The 12,694-nt window shown below is 44.6% G+C and overlaps 1 protein-coding gene across 1 annotated transcript in view; it reads right to left on the minus strand.

Annotated features, from left to right (window-relative positions):
• Window positions 1-12,694, minus strand: part of LTK (leukocyte receptor tyrosine kinase) — a 181,756-nt gene that overhangs the window by 35,868 nt on the left and 133,194 nt on the right. The window contains exons 11-18 of the mRNA XM_025205317.1: window positions 7,055-7,165; window positions 6,339-6,516; window positions 5,253-5,403; window positions 3,295-3,426; window positions 2,618-2,774; window positions 1,527-1,709; window positions 1,017-1,115; window positions 406-558 (exon numbers count right to left, since the gene is read on the minus strand). Of these exons, the coding sequence (XP_025061102.1) occupies window positions 406-558; window positions 1,017-1,115; window positions 1,527-1,709; window positions 2,618-2,774; window positions 3,295-3,426; window positions 5,253-5,403; window positions 6,339-6,516; window positions 7,055-7,165 (1,164 nt within the window). The remainder of the gene's footprint in view (window positions 1-405; window positions 559-1,016; window positions 1,116-1,526; window positions 1,710-2,617; window positions 2,775-3,294; window positions 3,427-5,252; window positions 5,404-6,338; window positions 6,517-7,054; window positions 7,166-12,694) is intronic.

The raw sequence follows: 12,694 nt of genomic DNA on the forward strand, positions 1-12,694 counted from the left end.
GATTTTCAAAGATATTCACACACTTAGAGGCAGATAAGTGTCTAATAAGATTTTCAAAAGCACCTAAGCAAATTAGTTAATAAAGTCCAATTCACTTGAGCAGAAATTAGGACCATTTAGGTCCTTTGAAACCCCACTGGATGCATCTCCACATCTTTAGATACCTAAGTACCTTTGAAAATCTCTGCCACTTGTAGAAAGAATACTTACCCACTCCTTAGAGATGCTGGGAGGATTAACATGTTTAATGTTTGCAAAAGGACTTTGAAATTCCTCCAATGGAAGGCAAGATAGAGGAGGGGTATCTTTATTATGACTCAAGTAGCTTCTTCTAAAAAAACATGAAAGGGAGCAAATACAACAAAAATGGAAGATATTCTGTGAAGACAGAGCTCTGTCTTTTACCTGTGCAGGTGACGTTGTCGCTGGCTAGCACAGAGCCCATTTCACAAATGCAGATTGGCAGATTGGTCTCAAGGTCCCGCTTGCAGTTGCCTGAGTGGCAGTGGCTACAATTCAGGTAGATCTGAATCTCCACCTCACCATGACTCTCCATGGCTGAATGAGGAGTCAAATAAAAATAGAAGGATTTAGTTTATCTTCTCCCCTCTTGTAGAGGTAGAAAGAAGAGGCAGAAGACAATTGTCCCAATCTTGCTACTTAGGAAAACAAGAAGCCAAACACAACAGGGAGCAGGTCCAGCAATGACTGATCACTTTGGGTCATAAAGGTTTACTGGTGAAGGAAAATGGGGAAATCTGTGACCCAGTAAAGTAGCTGAACCTTTAGACTTGTCTCCTCTCCCTGCCTCACAGAGAGACATGAGGAAGATCTTCAGCTGCTTTACATTTATTTAAGTCAATGGAGCTGTGACAACTTGCACTTCATGAGTATAAGCCTTAAAAGTATAAGCATGGTGGAGTGTTTGAAGAGGGTAAGAAGGAAGAGAGCAGTCAAGAGAGAGGAGGTGAGGGTGAGACAGAGACAATAGTGAGAGAGCAGAGAAAGCGTTTTACCTGACAGGGGATGCAGGAAGATTTCCCCAGTTGGATTCACAAAAGAAATACCATCCTGCCCATCAGCAGTGATCTCATCGCTGTCTGACACGTGCCCACCTGAAAAAAGGTAGGAGTCACCATTTTTCAGCTGTACATGACATGAAAATGTTAATCAGTGTTAGATGCTAGGGTCTTCTGGTTGCTCCAGGCTCTAGGCATCTGGAGTTACACTGGGATACTATGCCAATGACATATCAGTGATACAAAGTCAGTGTGTCTTCTCATATTGTCCAAGACAATGAAATCCTTCATCAAAGACCAGTCAAGGATGGTGGAATCATTCATTTCATAGGTTCATATGGTGCAAATGAGTTAGTTTTAAATAGAACTGATCATTATTTGATAAACTGTTCTCTCTGGACAAGCCAAAGACAGGACAGGGGATGGTTAAATATCCATTTAAAAACCTAACAATGTTCCCAGTCTCTCTATCTCCCCTCCCCTAAATGAGGGAACAAACAGACCCACCTCTGTAGCCTCCGCCTCCTCCACCAGAAGTACAAGCTCCTCCTCCTCCACCAAAACCACCTGAGGTTGCCCACTGAAGCTTATTTAGTGCTTGGGGACAGGCCTGACCTCCCTCTCCACCTTCCAGGAGGGACTTCCCAGCCTGAGGAACCTGGGTGATATCCTGCCAGCCACCCCCTCCTCCTACAAAGAGAGAGAAATTAAAAAAAAAAACAGTGAGGCAACTGAACATGGACAGAAGAAAATGAGGGTGAAGTGTGTGTATGTGTGTGTACACATGCACGCACAAGAGGAATGAGGATGTCCAGGAATGTAGCCCATTGCCATTACCACAATGGAAGTCCAGCCTAAGATCTCCTTTATCTGTTGTTCCTCTAGCTGTGACAAAGCACCTGGGAGATAACCCCTCACCACCTTGTTTTGTCAAGAGACTTGGAACAATAAAAAGAAAACTGTCATGGAACTTTTTGCATCCCTTCAAGATGAGAACTGGGTACAGTTCATGGGAAGAAAATAAATTTAAAATCAGGCCTCCTCACCAAATTAGACAATGGATAGAAATTGGAGAAGATGTAGAAAATCACTGCAATTGGATGTTTGGTCCATTCAGGAATGGATTCTAAACTCAGTTGCTAGGAGAAAAATCTGACCTAGATTTCTGTTTCTGTATGGACTGGGGATTCCAGTTCGATCCCTGTTTCTCTGTTTTGGTGGGGACTAATGTCTCTTCTATTGTTTCTCCTCACCAAGACATTGCTACAAGGAAGGGCTCAGGGTTACCCCATTCTTTTCATTTTATGGCTCACTTCTTATATGAGATTTCCTCCCATGGAACAGGTTCTCTTGCCACTTCCCCACCTTCCCTGTGGCATTTTGTCTGCTCAGGTGCTACACCATATGAAAAGAAGGTCCCTGTGAACTGCCAGTGCACCCCAAATCATGGCCATTCACATATCATTCACATGTCTCTGTAAATCATGTCCACCTAAAACTGTGTGAGAATCAACATGATGTCTGTCACTTCAAATTAAGTCCTCAGGCCAGTTCTGTATGTTCAGCCATAAAACCTAGACCTCATACTGCTATCTTACCTGCTGCCCCTGTTTTCCCATTGACTCCAGGCACTGCTGTGTTGTTCTCAAGCTGTTCCAGGGGTATATCATCCAGCAAGTTGTCTTGGTCCTTCAGGTATGCCTTCCCTCCTCCTCCTGCTGCGATCAGCAAAGGTTCAAAAGTCCCATTCTTCTGCTGCTCAAATATACAGACCATTCATTATATGAGGCATTCATACAGCACAGCAGGCACCAGATAAGCTTTCGGCTCCTCAGATATGAGAACACGCAAGCTTCATCACATTAAAAGGCATAAAAACATCTAAATGTTGGCCAAAGTCCAGAATAATGCTACAGATGGTTTTCTGACTTCATTATGAAACTGCTACCTCTGCCTACCTTGATCTGAGTCCAAGTGAATACTAGTTCTTGAGGCTGAACTTGTTTCAGCATTGAACAGCAGACTTTGTTTGATTCCTAGTACTGATCTTTTACTACCAGAGCTGGCTGTGCTGATGAGGCAGTACAGCTAGCCCCAGTAACAGTAAAAAAGGAGGATGAGCCTATAAAGAGGTATGGAATTTAAATGTTTTAAACAGTCATCTCCCATCCACTTCTTGTAACAGCTGACAGCATTGTATGATATGATCAATACTGAAAGGGACATCTTTAGTCAGACTCTATCCAAAAGGGCGCTCTGAGAAAGGCAAACTTACTCTAAAGACGTAGGTGGCTCCTCCTCCTCCACCCCCTCCTCCAGCCCACTCCTTCAGGTCCCTTTTTTTTTTGTAATCGTCTTCAATGAGAGATGACTCCCCCAGGCAGATCTTCTGGGTCTGAACATTTCCCTGAAAGAAGTCAAAAGGTGCAGTCAGAGATCAGCAGCAGCTACCTGGCAAGCACAGACCAGTTCAAATGGTTCTCTCTGTAGCTGGACAACTCGTTGTATGAACAACCCGCCTCTCTGCCCCAGTGAGCTTTTTCTGATCTGGGAATACACCACATATAGGCAAGTGATATCTCACAGCAGATCTGGGGAAGTGGAATGATACTTGATTAGTTTAATCATTGATAATAAAACATAATGTTAATACCTTTTACAGCTGCAGCTCCTTACATCTGAAGAGCTTAAAATGCTTTTCAATTACTAATTAATTACCAGGGAACTCCTGTTAAATAAGTAGAATTAATATCTGTTTTTCTGATGAGGAAATGAGATGAGGTGTTTTATACAAGGTAAAAGAGTGACTAGGTGCATCTACACATGCCCCCAACTATGCGGTAACTGCTGTTACGGCACAGTCCTGGCAGCACATGGGTTGTTTCCAACCCTACTGCATAGTAGTGTCAGCATCATGGTTCATGTCTGTTGACACTATGTCGCCATAGCAATGAGCTACATTGCCATAGCTCAACACTATGACAATGTAACATCTCATGTAGATGCACTCAATGAGTGGCAAGTATCAGGAATAGAACTCAGGAGTCCTAGCTTCCCTGTCTCTGCTCTAGACACTAGCATAGGGAGAGAAAATAAGGAAATATTGTTTCCCAGGCTTAGATTTTTTGGCATGCTGAGCTACACATCTTATGAGGATTTCATGACTCTTACTCTTCACTTGACTCCATTTGATTTTATAAAATGGCCTCCACATATATGGAGGCTATCACTAGCATTCCAGTATGTGACATGCATCTTCTAAACACTGAGGGCTGTAAAACCTTACTGGCTCTCATACAGTCATGAGGACTTCCACATGTCCTTAGGAAGGTAAATCTTCAGCCACAGTGCCTCCCAAAGGTGGAGCTCTCAAGAAAGGGTATACTTAAGCAACTGGGGGAGCCTCAGGCAATTGGGGCACAAGGCTCTGTTCCAGGGAGGGGGTAACAGCCAGAGAGCCTGTGCCCAGGAACTGTGCTGAAGAAGCCAATAGAAAAGGCAAGACCGGAGCCTAACAAGTTAAGGGAAGCTTAACAGCCACTGGATCTAGCATGAAAGGATCCAGACACAGAACTCTGGGGTGAACTTTACCAGGGTTGTCACATGCACATCACGATTTTTGTTCTTTCCTGATATTTCTGGGTCTTCACAGAAGGTCTGATCCAAAGGTATTAATGTCAATATTGACATGGGTTTTAAGAAGCTTTGGATCCAGTCCTCAGACTCTAAGCTTTTCAGGGAGGAAATCAGCCCTTGCCATCCATGCCTAGTTCCATGGGCCTGTTATCCTGTTGTGGGATATCTGGCATAACCATAAATAATAGGAAAGAAAAAAGTCTGGGCAGGCCTCACAAAATATAGATTATGGGAAAATATGTTACCAGCTCCTAATTAGTAGTTGGACGTGGGTGACCTGTTAAAGCAACTGAAAGGGAAAAGAAAGCTTACAAGCAGCTTTTTATGGGCACCAGGATTTTAAGGCAGAGCTGCTGCTGTGGGTTTTGCATTTGTTTGTACATTCTGGGGAGGTTTCTCATTTCAGGCCTCCATATATTTGTTTGGAGAAAATTCTTCAGTTCATTGGTTCTTCCTAATCCCCCATCTGGCTTTTATCACTGCAGCCTGGGATTCCTGCCCCTCATCAATAGGAAAGCCAAGCCCCAACCCACCCACTGAGGGTGTCTGCAGCTTATTGCCAGTGTGGTTTTGCCCAGTGTATTTGTACATCCTTACCCCTGGGCAGGCATCTTCCCCCTGCTGCCCCACTAAGATGTAGAGGAGCTCATCTTTTTCCAGCTGGAAGGTAGCTGAGATGAAGACTCCATGTGATCTCTTATTGTGGTTTTTGGCTCCTTTCCCTCCAGCTGCTCCATAGGCAGAAATCCTAGAAAAGAAAAGAAGAAGTTAGAGAAACAGAAATCCTACACACCATAGACCCAAAGTGACTCCAGTTGTATGCTCCCAACCCTCCCCTGTTCCTGAACAGCCACATCCTCACAGTGAACTGTGCACAGCCAGAGTCCTGGACTGTCATGACTACAAAGTGACTCAGTTTCTTAGGGTCCAACACCCAGTGTTCCTGTGGGGAACACTTTTGAGCTGACACCCTGAAGAATGAACTATGGACTTGACAAACAAAAAGCATGAGCTCTTACACTTGGAAATAAATAACCAAGGCCCCATAGTTGTGGGCTGTAACAAATCATACTGTACATTGGCACAGAGGTAGACTTAAAACATATACTGACCTATGTGTTACATTCCTACACTATCACAATCCCAAAGGGAGGTCATAACAGCCAGCACTCCTAAACAATGACAGCCCAAAGGTACTCCAGTTCAGAACCTCAGTTTACATCAGTGTTTCCCAACCTTTTTTCTGCACCCCGCTCCTGGGAGTGAAGTGTGGCAGCAGTGGCGGCCCAGGGGTGGGGGAGCTCCCGGCACGGGACGCAGCTCCTCTTTTCTATGTGGTGCTGTCGGCATTGCCCCCGCGACCCTCCTTTTGGTCATGACCCGGGGTTGGGAACCACTGGTTTAGATATCAGCATTCTCACATCATCACAGCTTCAAATTGACTCTGATTTTGGCTTCTTCATACATAACACATCCATCCTCAACAATAACTCTTAAGTATAATTCCTCACAGCCAGTATTTCTAACCCATCAACCTCCACTGTAACTCTTGCTACCCTTCACCTTTACCTTGCTCTCAGCCACTCCCAACAGTTTGCTGCACTAAACTGTATACCAGTGCTAGGGTAAGTGTGTGTAGCTAGGTGGCCACTTCTCCAGTGCCTATTGTACTCAGGTACTCACATGTATCGGTTTGTTGCTGGCACTTTCCACACTTGTACTCCTCGGAGTTTACCTTCTTTCTCCACAGTCACAGACACATTGGTGTTCTGGTAGGCACTATCACACTGTGCTTGAGTTGGCCCTTGAGGACCACTGGCACCACAAGTTGTGAACCACCAGAAAACAATAGAGATGTCCCCTGTGACCAAAGCAGTAGAATTATGATGGAGATGATAACATCCCTTTGTTTCAGAGACGGATATAATGTTACAACTACTCTGTAATCAAAGGGCAAATGACAAAGCCTTAATTCTCCTTGTTGATATATGTTTCTGCAGAAACTCTGGTAACTAAACTGATACATGTATGAACAAACCTCAAAGCACCCCCCACTCACAAACAATATTAGCAACTTTTATATAGAAGCAAAGCAGCAACCAACATCTTGGTAATATCTGCTGTTTGCTGGGATTTGAAACATGTTCACTGTTTTACATATACATATGTAAGAGACTGAGGTCAAGAGCATTCTGGATTTCTATTATAAGATATTAGGACCTGAATTTTCAGAATACTTAGCATTTTATGGCATTTCCTGTGTTCAAAGCACAGCTCCCATTGACATCAGTTGCTGCAAGTCTTCAGCCCTCCTGTTAATTCAGATGCTAAGGTACCAAGATGTCCTCCCAGAAACTAAAAGTCTAACAGAGACAATTAGTTGGTATAGAACTATCTACCTGAGAGAAATGGCTCTTCCAAAGGGTTCAACAGATGCTGATCCATGATTCCGATTTCCTGTGGGTATTGGTGCTTTCCATCAACATAGCTGTGTCTTCTTTCTGTTATAGCTTGTGGGACCAATGAGGAGGGGGTGGGGGGAAGTGGGGAGAGGGGGAGAGAGAGAGAGAAAGAGAGAGAGAGAATTTCAACCAAAATAAACTAGGTACAACCACTTCATTAAAATAAGAGTTCATGTTGTGAGATTCATTTTGCAGAAGAGACCATGATGCCCTCCCACTATCTCATGTTAGACAGCCTACTGAAGGAAAAGGGACTTAAAACTCTGTTATATGTAAGTACTGTGGATATGTGGCATAAAAAGAAAGGAAGTGTCAGAATTTTAAATCTGTGTATTGATTTAAATGATCAATCATCTTTACAGTTCTTCAGGGTTCTCATCCTTGGCTTGGCTGCCTGGCTCCATGTTGTGTAGTAAAGAAAGAATTGAACATAAAACTGATTATAATCATTAAAAAAATGGATAATGGAACACTACAAAGGGATAATGGGCATCCATTTTTAATCAGTTCAATAGTGACATATTAATTCCAGGAATGGACAAAGGTAATGAAAAAGTTTTTAAAATGTCACATCATTTTTTCATTTTTTGCAAAGTTTTTCATGTCCTCAACATTTTGGGGATAAATTCTATGACGTAATCATGGCCCCCAAATTCCCAGGTTTTATCCATGTGCCAGTGAGCTTGCAAAATGGCCTTCTCATTTGAATTTTCGTAATTTGAGGCATATAAGATCTACGTAGTCCGACAGCCACTCTGGCAAATTTAGTAAGAGAGAACAGGAGGTGTGGGGGGCCGCGGGAGGAATGACACAGCTTGTAGAGAGTCATGAACACTATTTAGCATATTCTGTACATGCATAAACGATATATATCACGTCAAGTGGGGATAAAATGGTGACAGACTTTAGCACACTGGTTATGCCCCCACTAACTCAACGAGATATGTGGATTCATAGATTCATAGATGCTAGGGGTCGGATGAGACCTCAACAGATCATCGAGTCTGACCTCCTGCCTAGCACTACCCACATCCTTCCAGGTCAATACTGACCCGTATTATAGACAGGATCTGTATTATAGACTGCACCAGCTTGACTGATCGAGGATCCAGATGACTTGAAACCACAGTTTTGGGCAGCCATAGCTAGGGGAGCAAGTTTGAGGCTAATGGTATAATGATTCCTATTATTTAAGAATGGGACTGCAGTAGACAATCAGCCCACTGGATCCTTCCAGTGTCTCTTACCACCATGTATAAAGCATCACTAACTTCATACAGCATGACTACAAGGATAATATAAAGCAAACCATGTGGAAAAGTAATACACTGCTAATAAGCACAGCCACAGCCATGATATAAACAAGTGCCTATTTGGTCAAGCTCTATGAAAAGTACACAAAACTTTACCAGACCTGGAGCAGTGACCAGGATAGTATAAACCTGGCTCTTCTGGAGTGGGGAGAGGATGGAAGTGCAGACCTCCAAAGGTACATTTAGAACTCACTGCCTATCCAAATGACCTACATCGCATGGAGAACTCTACCAAGGAAACCAATATCATGAATTAAGCCTGCCTCACACTGCAGAGAGACAACAAACAAAAAGTCTTAAATTTTCGCTGCACAATTATTTTCACTCATGTTATTTCAATATATAAATCACACAAGTTTTACACAAATGTTTGGTTGGAACAACTAGAACAGTTGAAGTTCCTTGCATGTTATGAACCCCTGGTTAATTCAATTCTGAGCATTTTTCTCTAGGAAAAGCATCATCACATATCTTTCAACCAATTCCAGTTGTACCCATCTCATGGCTCTTTGATGGTCTATGAAAAATAAGTTAGCTCCATTTCCAGCTGGACAATTATCCCCATTGCAAAGCCACTGCTCCAAATAGCACTAATTAGCACCCTTGTTAGGAGTGTCAGTAGAGAGGCCAAATAATTATCTGGGCCATGAAGACTGACCTGACCTCTCAACCCCCAGGGACATTCCCCTCAGGACTGACTTGAAGCACACTAGTAGGTGAAAGGGGACAATTCTTGTACTGTATCCGTTTTACAGATAGGCGGAGGAACTTGAGCAGACAGAGCAGTCAAACCAAAGAAAACCTAAAACAAACTATTTGGATCAAAGACAAGAAGGAAAACCAAATAAAAAATATGAAGCACAGCCACAAGGAGACACTTGGTCTCCCAAGGCCTGAGCTGAATTAATTAAGAATCTGAAAGGTCGTGACCATCTTCCAGTACAGCTTCTGTCATTCAGAGATGTACAATAAACTCAGTCACTTTTGCTGGAGTGAAGGAATGTAAATCAGTCCCCATAACAGCCTCAGTTTGTGTCTCTGGCTGGATTTTTAGCAAAGCAGCATCCCAACCGAGTGTCCTAGGGCAATTCTTCCTTTCCAAACAAACAATCTTTCCTCCTTTTCCAAACAGTCTCAAATCTTCATGCACTGGAAGGGGGCCTCCATCCCCTTCATGCTTACTAGACCAAGGACCACTTCCCTTAGCCCTATGAACTAATGACAGCCCACGAGCACTGTTAACTCTTAGAATGCCGGCATTTCTGGTATGCCTATATGCAAAAACACAGGACCACACAGCGGTACCAGATAGCTGCATTACCCTGGTGCTCTGCCTGAGCTATTAACTCTGTTGAGAAGGTAACTATATTAGCATCGGTGGACAGCTGCACTAACATGCCTGTGCTTCTGGTACACAAACTAGCTTGTTGAGAGACATCTTGGATACCCCTGGAAAGTGCTGCCTTGTTCCTTGTGGCAGATATACCCTCACACACTGCAGGTACATGAACTCCTAATAGGGCATGTTCTCCATACAGGATATAGTTGCAGGTTTAAAAGTCTGATCTTCAATCTATTCCAGCTTCCATTTTGACTGTGGAAGGATTATAAACAAGTGTAAGGGGTCCCTCTCTTATATTCAGTGATGGAATGAAACTTTGGGTGAGAGAAATCTACGCAGCAATGGGCCCTTCGCCTCCATGTCCATGCGAGGCTTCTTATTCAGAAATCTTTTTCAGTTCATCGGATTTGAGCAGTTTGCATTCAAAGGACTAGGGTGTCTATGTCCCTTGTGAATTCTCAGGGCTCCCCCATATCATCCAGCCATTTATTCTCCCCCCCACCCTGAAATACCCCACGCTATAGCCACTGGAGCAGATTCTCAGCTTTGGTATGATATTTTGCCAAAGCTGCTACAAGTCACTAGTTGGGAATTGTCCCAGTGTATGTAGACACCTGCAACCATGGCTAGCTTTTATATCTCCTTTCCCATGACTTCTGGTACAAAGGATGTGGTTGTTCTGTGGAGAGCGAATGGCCAGAGCACGGTGTCATCTGGATATTCTCAAATGCTGTATAGTACTTTGCAGCAAGTCAGAGTAGCCCCAAGTCTCTCTGACCTGTAATGGGGCTGGGATTTGGAACCAGGAAGTCATAACTAATTCTTCCACAACAGCCCCATGTTGGTCCATTCTTTCCAATGAGTACTGGTATTAACTCAGTGAAGGCATCATTGCTGGGGGACCTGAAGTATTCCCTCCAGCTCATCTTGAGTGTTGAACTGAGCATAGTGCCTCCCAAGATACCAGGTCCTGCCAGCCTGGTGAGCAGGTGCATGATGCCAGGGCCTGACGCAGACCATACGGTACTCCCTTAGAACAGACCTTCCCTATTTACAAAGTGTTAGAGTGATGTAGTCACGATGGTCCATGAATTATGTGAGAGGCAACGATTTCTTAGGGTGATTATGCGAGAGGCACGGTCACCTGAAGAAGAATGCCTTGCATTCAAAAGCTTGTCTCACTCTATCCCAACTAAGCAGTTGATTCAATAAAAGATATTGCCCACCAAAATCCTTGCCTGTTTACAAACAAATTTTAAATGGGAGAAAGTATTAGTGATTTACAGTGTGAAACAGAACCAGGAAGGCCAAGGCAATCCAGAATGTGTTTTCACAGAACAGAGTGCAGGTTGAATAAGAAGGACAAGATGCAAGCCTGCCCACAGCAGGGCAAGGTAACAAAGGAAGAGCAGGCAGGGTCATTCTAACCATTCTATAGCTTTGGGTACAATATATTCAGCAAGTTGCAACGTGAGACTAGTGGACTAGATTTTCAAAGATGTTTAAACACTTAGGGCATGTCCACACATGCAGGCATGTGTGCTTGCAGCAGCTCATATAGGAGTGGCACAAATTTGTGCCGGGGATTTGTGCCTCAGCACACATGCCTAAATTATGTATGTACTTTGGTGTGGGACAAGTTGTGCCAATTGGGGCAAACTGACCCTGCCCAGCTCTTCCCGGATCTTCACCCACAGGGGGAGCTGAAGGCTGGGGCCAGCACTTGTGCTGGCCCCAGCAGTATAAAAAGCTGCCCTGGCAAGCAGCTCAGGGCTAATTGCTCTCAGGAGCTTCTAAGGCCCAGCCAGGTGACATATGGGGCTACTAGCCCCCTGTGCCAACTGGACTGTTACAGCAGCCCTGACCTAGAGTGGTTTTTGAACCCTCTACCCACTGCAGCAGTCTGGCAGTGAGAGCTGCTGCCTGGTTGTGACCTGCTGCTACCTGCAACAGCACCTGCCCCCTTGGACCTGCAGCCCCATGCCTGCACACCTGCCAGACCTGGCGGGGACTGCACAGCTGCCTGGGATGTGGCATGGGTACTGTAGCAGAGCCATCTGCACCTCTGGGTCAGCTGCCATTGGGCTGTGGCTGCACAGTTGGGCTTTGTGTGGCACTGCTGCCATGTGTGCCCCTGCCCTGCCATCTGGGCAGCTATCACCTGGAAGATATCCTCAGTGTGGTGGCCAACTCTGAAAGCATATCCTCCTGGCCCCAAGTGGCCAGGAGGTCAGGTACCTCATTTGCCCTTCATCTAGGTACCCAATGCCAGCCCTGGGCAGACTCCTCTGCCTGGGTCCTGCCACTTGCTTCACTAGCAGAGATCCTGGTGTTCCCTGTTTAAAAATGGCAAATTCTCTGATAAAAAATCCCAAATTCACTGTTTAAAATACCCCGAAGTCCACGTTCTCAAATGATTAACACAACACACCACTATATATCTATATTGGTCAATAGCTATAGCTATAGATATAGGTATAGCTATAGAGAGAGATCAGTTGGGCAATGTTTTATTGATAGATTTATGATTTTAAAGCAATTTGGAAGCCTACCAGTGCCTCTGACAACATAATAAAATAAATTCTAAATATCTGTATGCTTTGGTGTTTGCTTTTGGTTTCTTTATCAAAGAAAAATCACAGCTCTGCCTGACCTCTCTGCTAACCAAGATGTGGGGACAGCCGCCCCTGCAGCCATAGCTCCTGCCAGCAAGTCCCATCCTGTCTGGCAGCTTGGCATGCAGGGTGCGAGATGGGGGTGGGGGACGCAGGGTTTGCAGGAGGGGAGTGGGGAAGGGTGTGTGGGGTTCTTGGGTAGGTGTGTGTGTGGGGGTGTGGGTATAAGGGGAATATGGGGTTTGTGAGTGGTTGTGTGGGGGGGGGTGTGGGGTGTATGGGGGGTGTGGGGGGGGGTTTGTGGGGA

Source organism: Alligator sinensis, unplaced genomic scaffold (genome assembly GCF_000455745.1).
Source record: "Alligator sinensis unplaced genomic scaffold, ASM45574v1 scaffold108_1, whole genome shotgun sequence".
In the NCBI taxonomy this organism is placed as follows: Eukaryota; Metazoa; Chordata; order Crocodylia; family Alligatoridae; genus Alligator; species Alligator sinensis.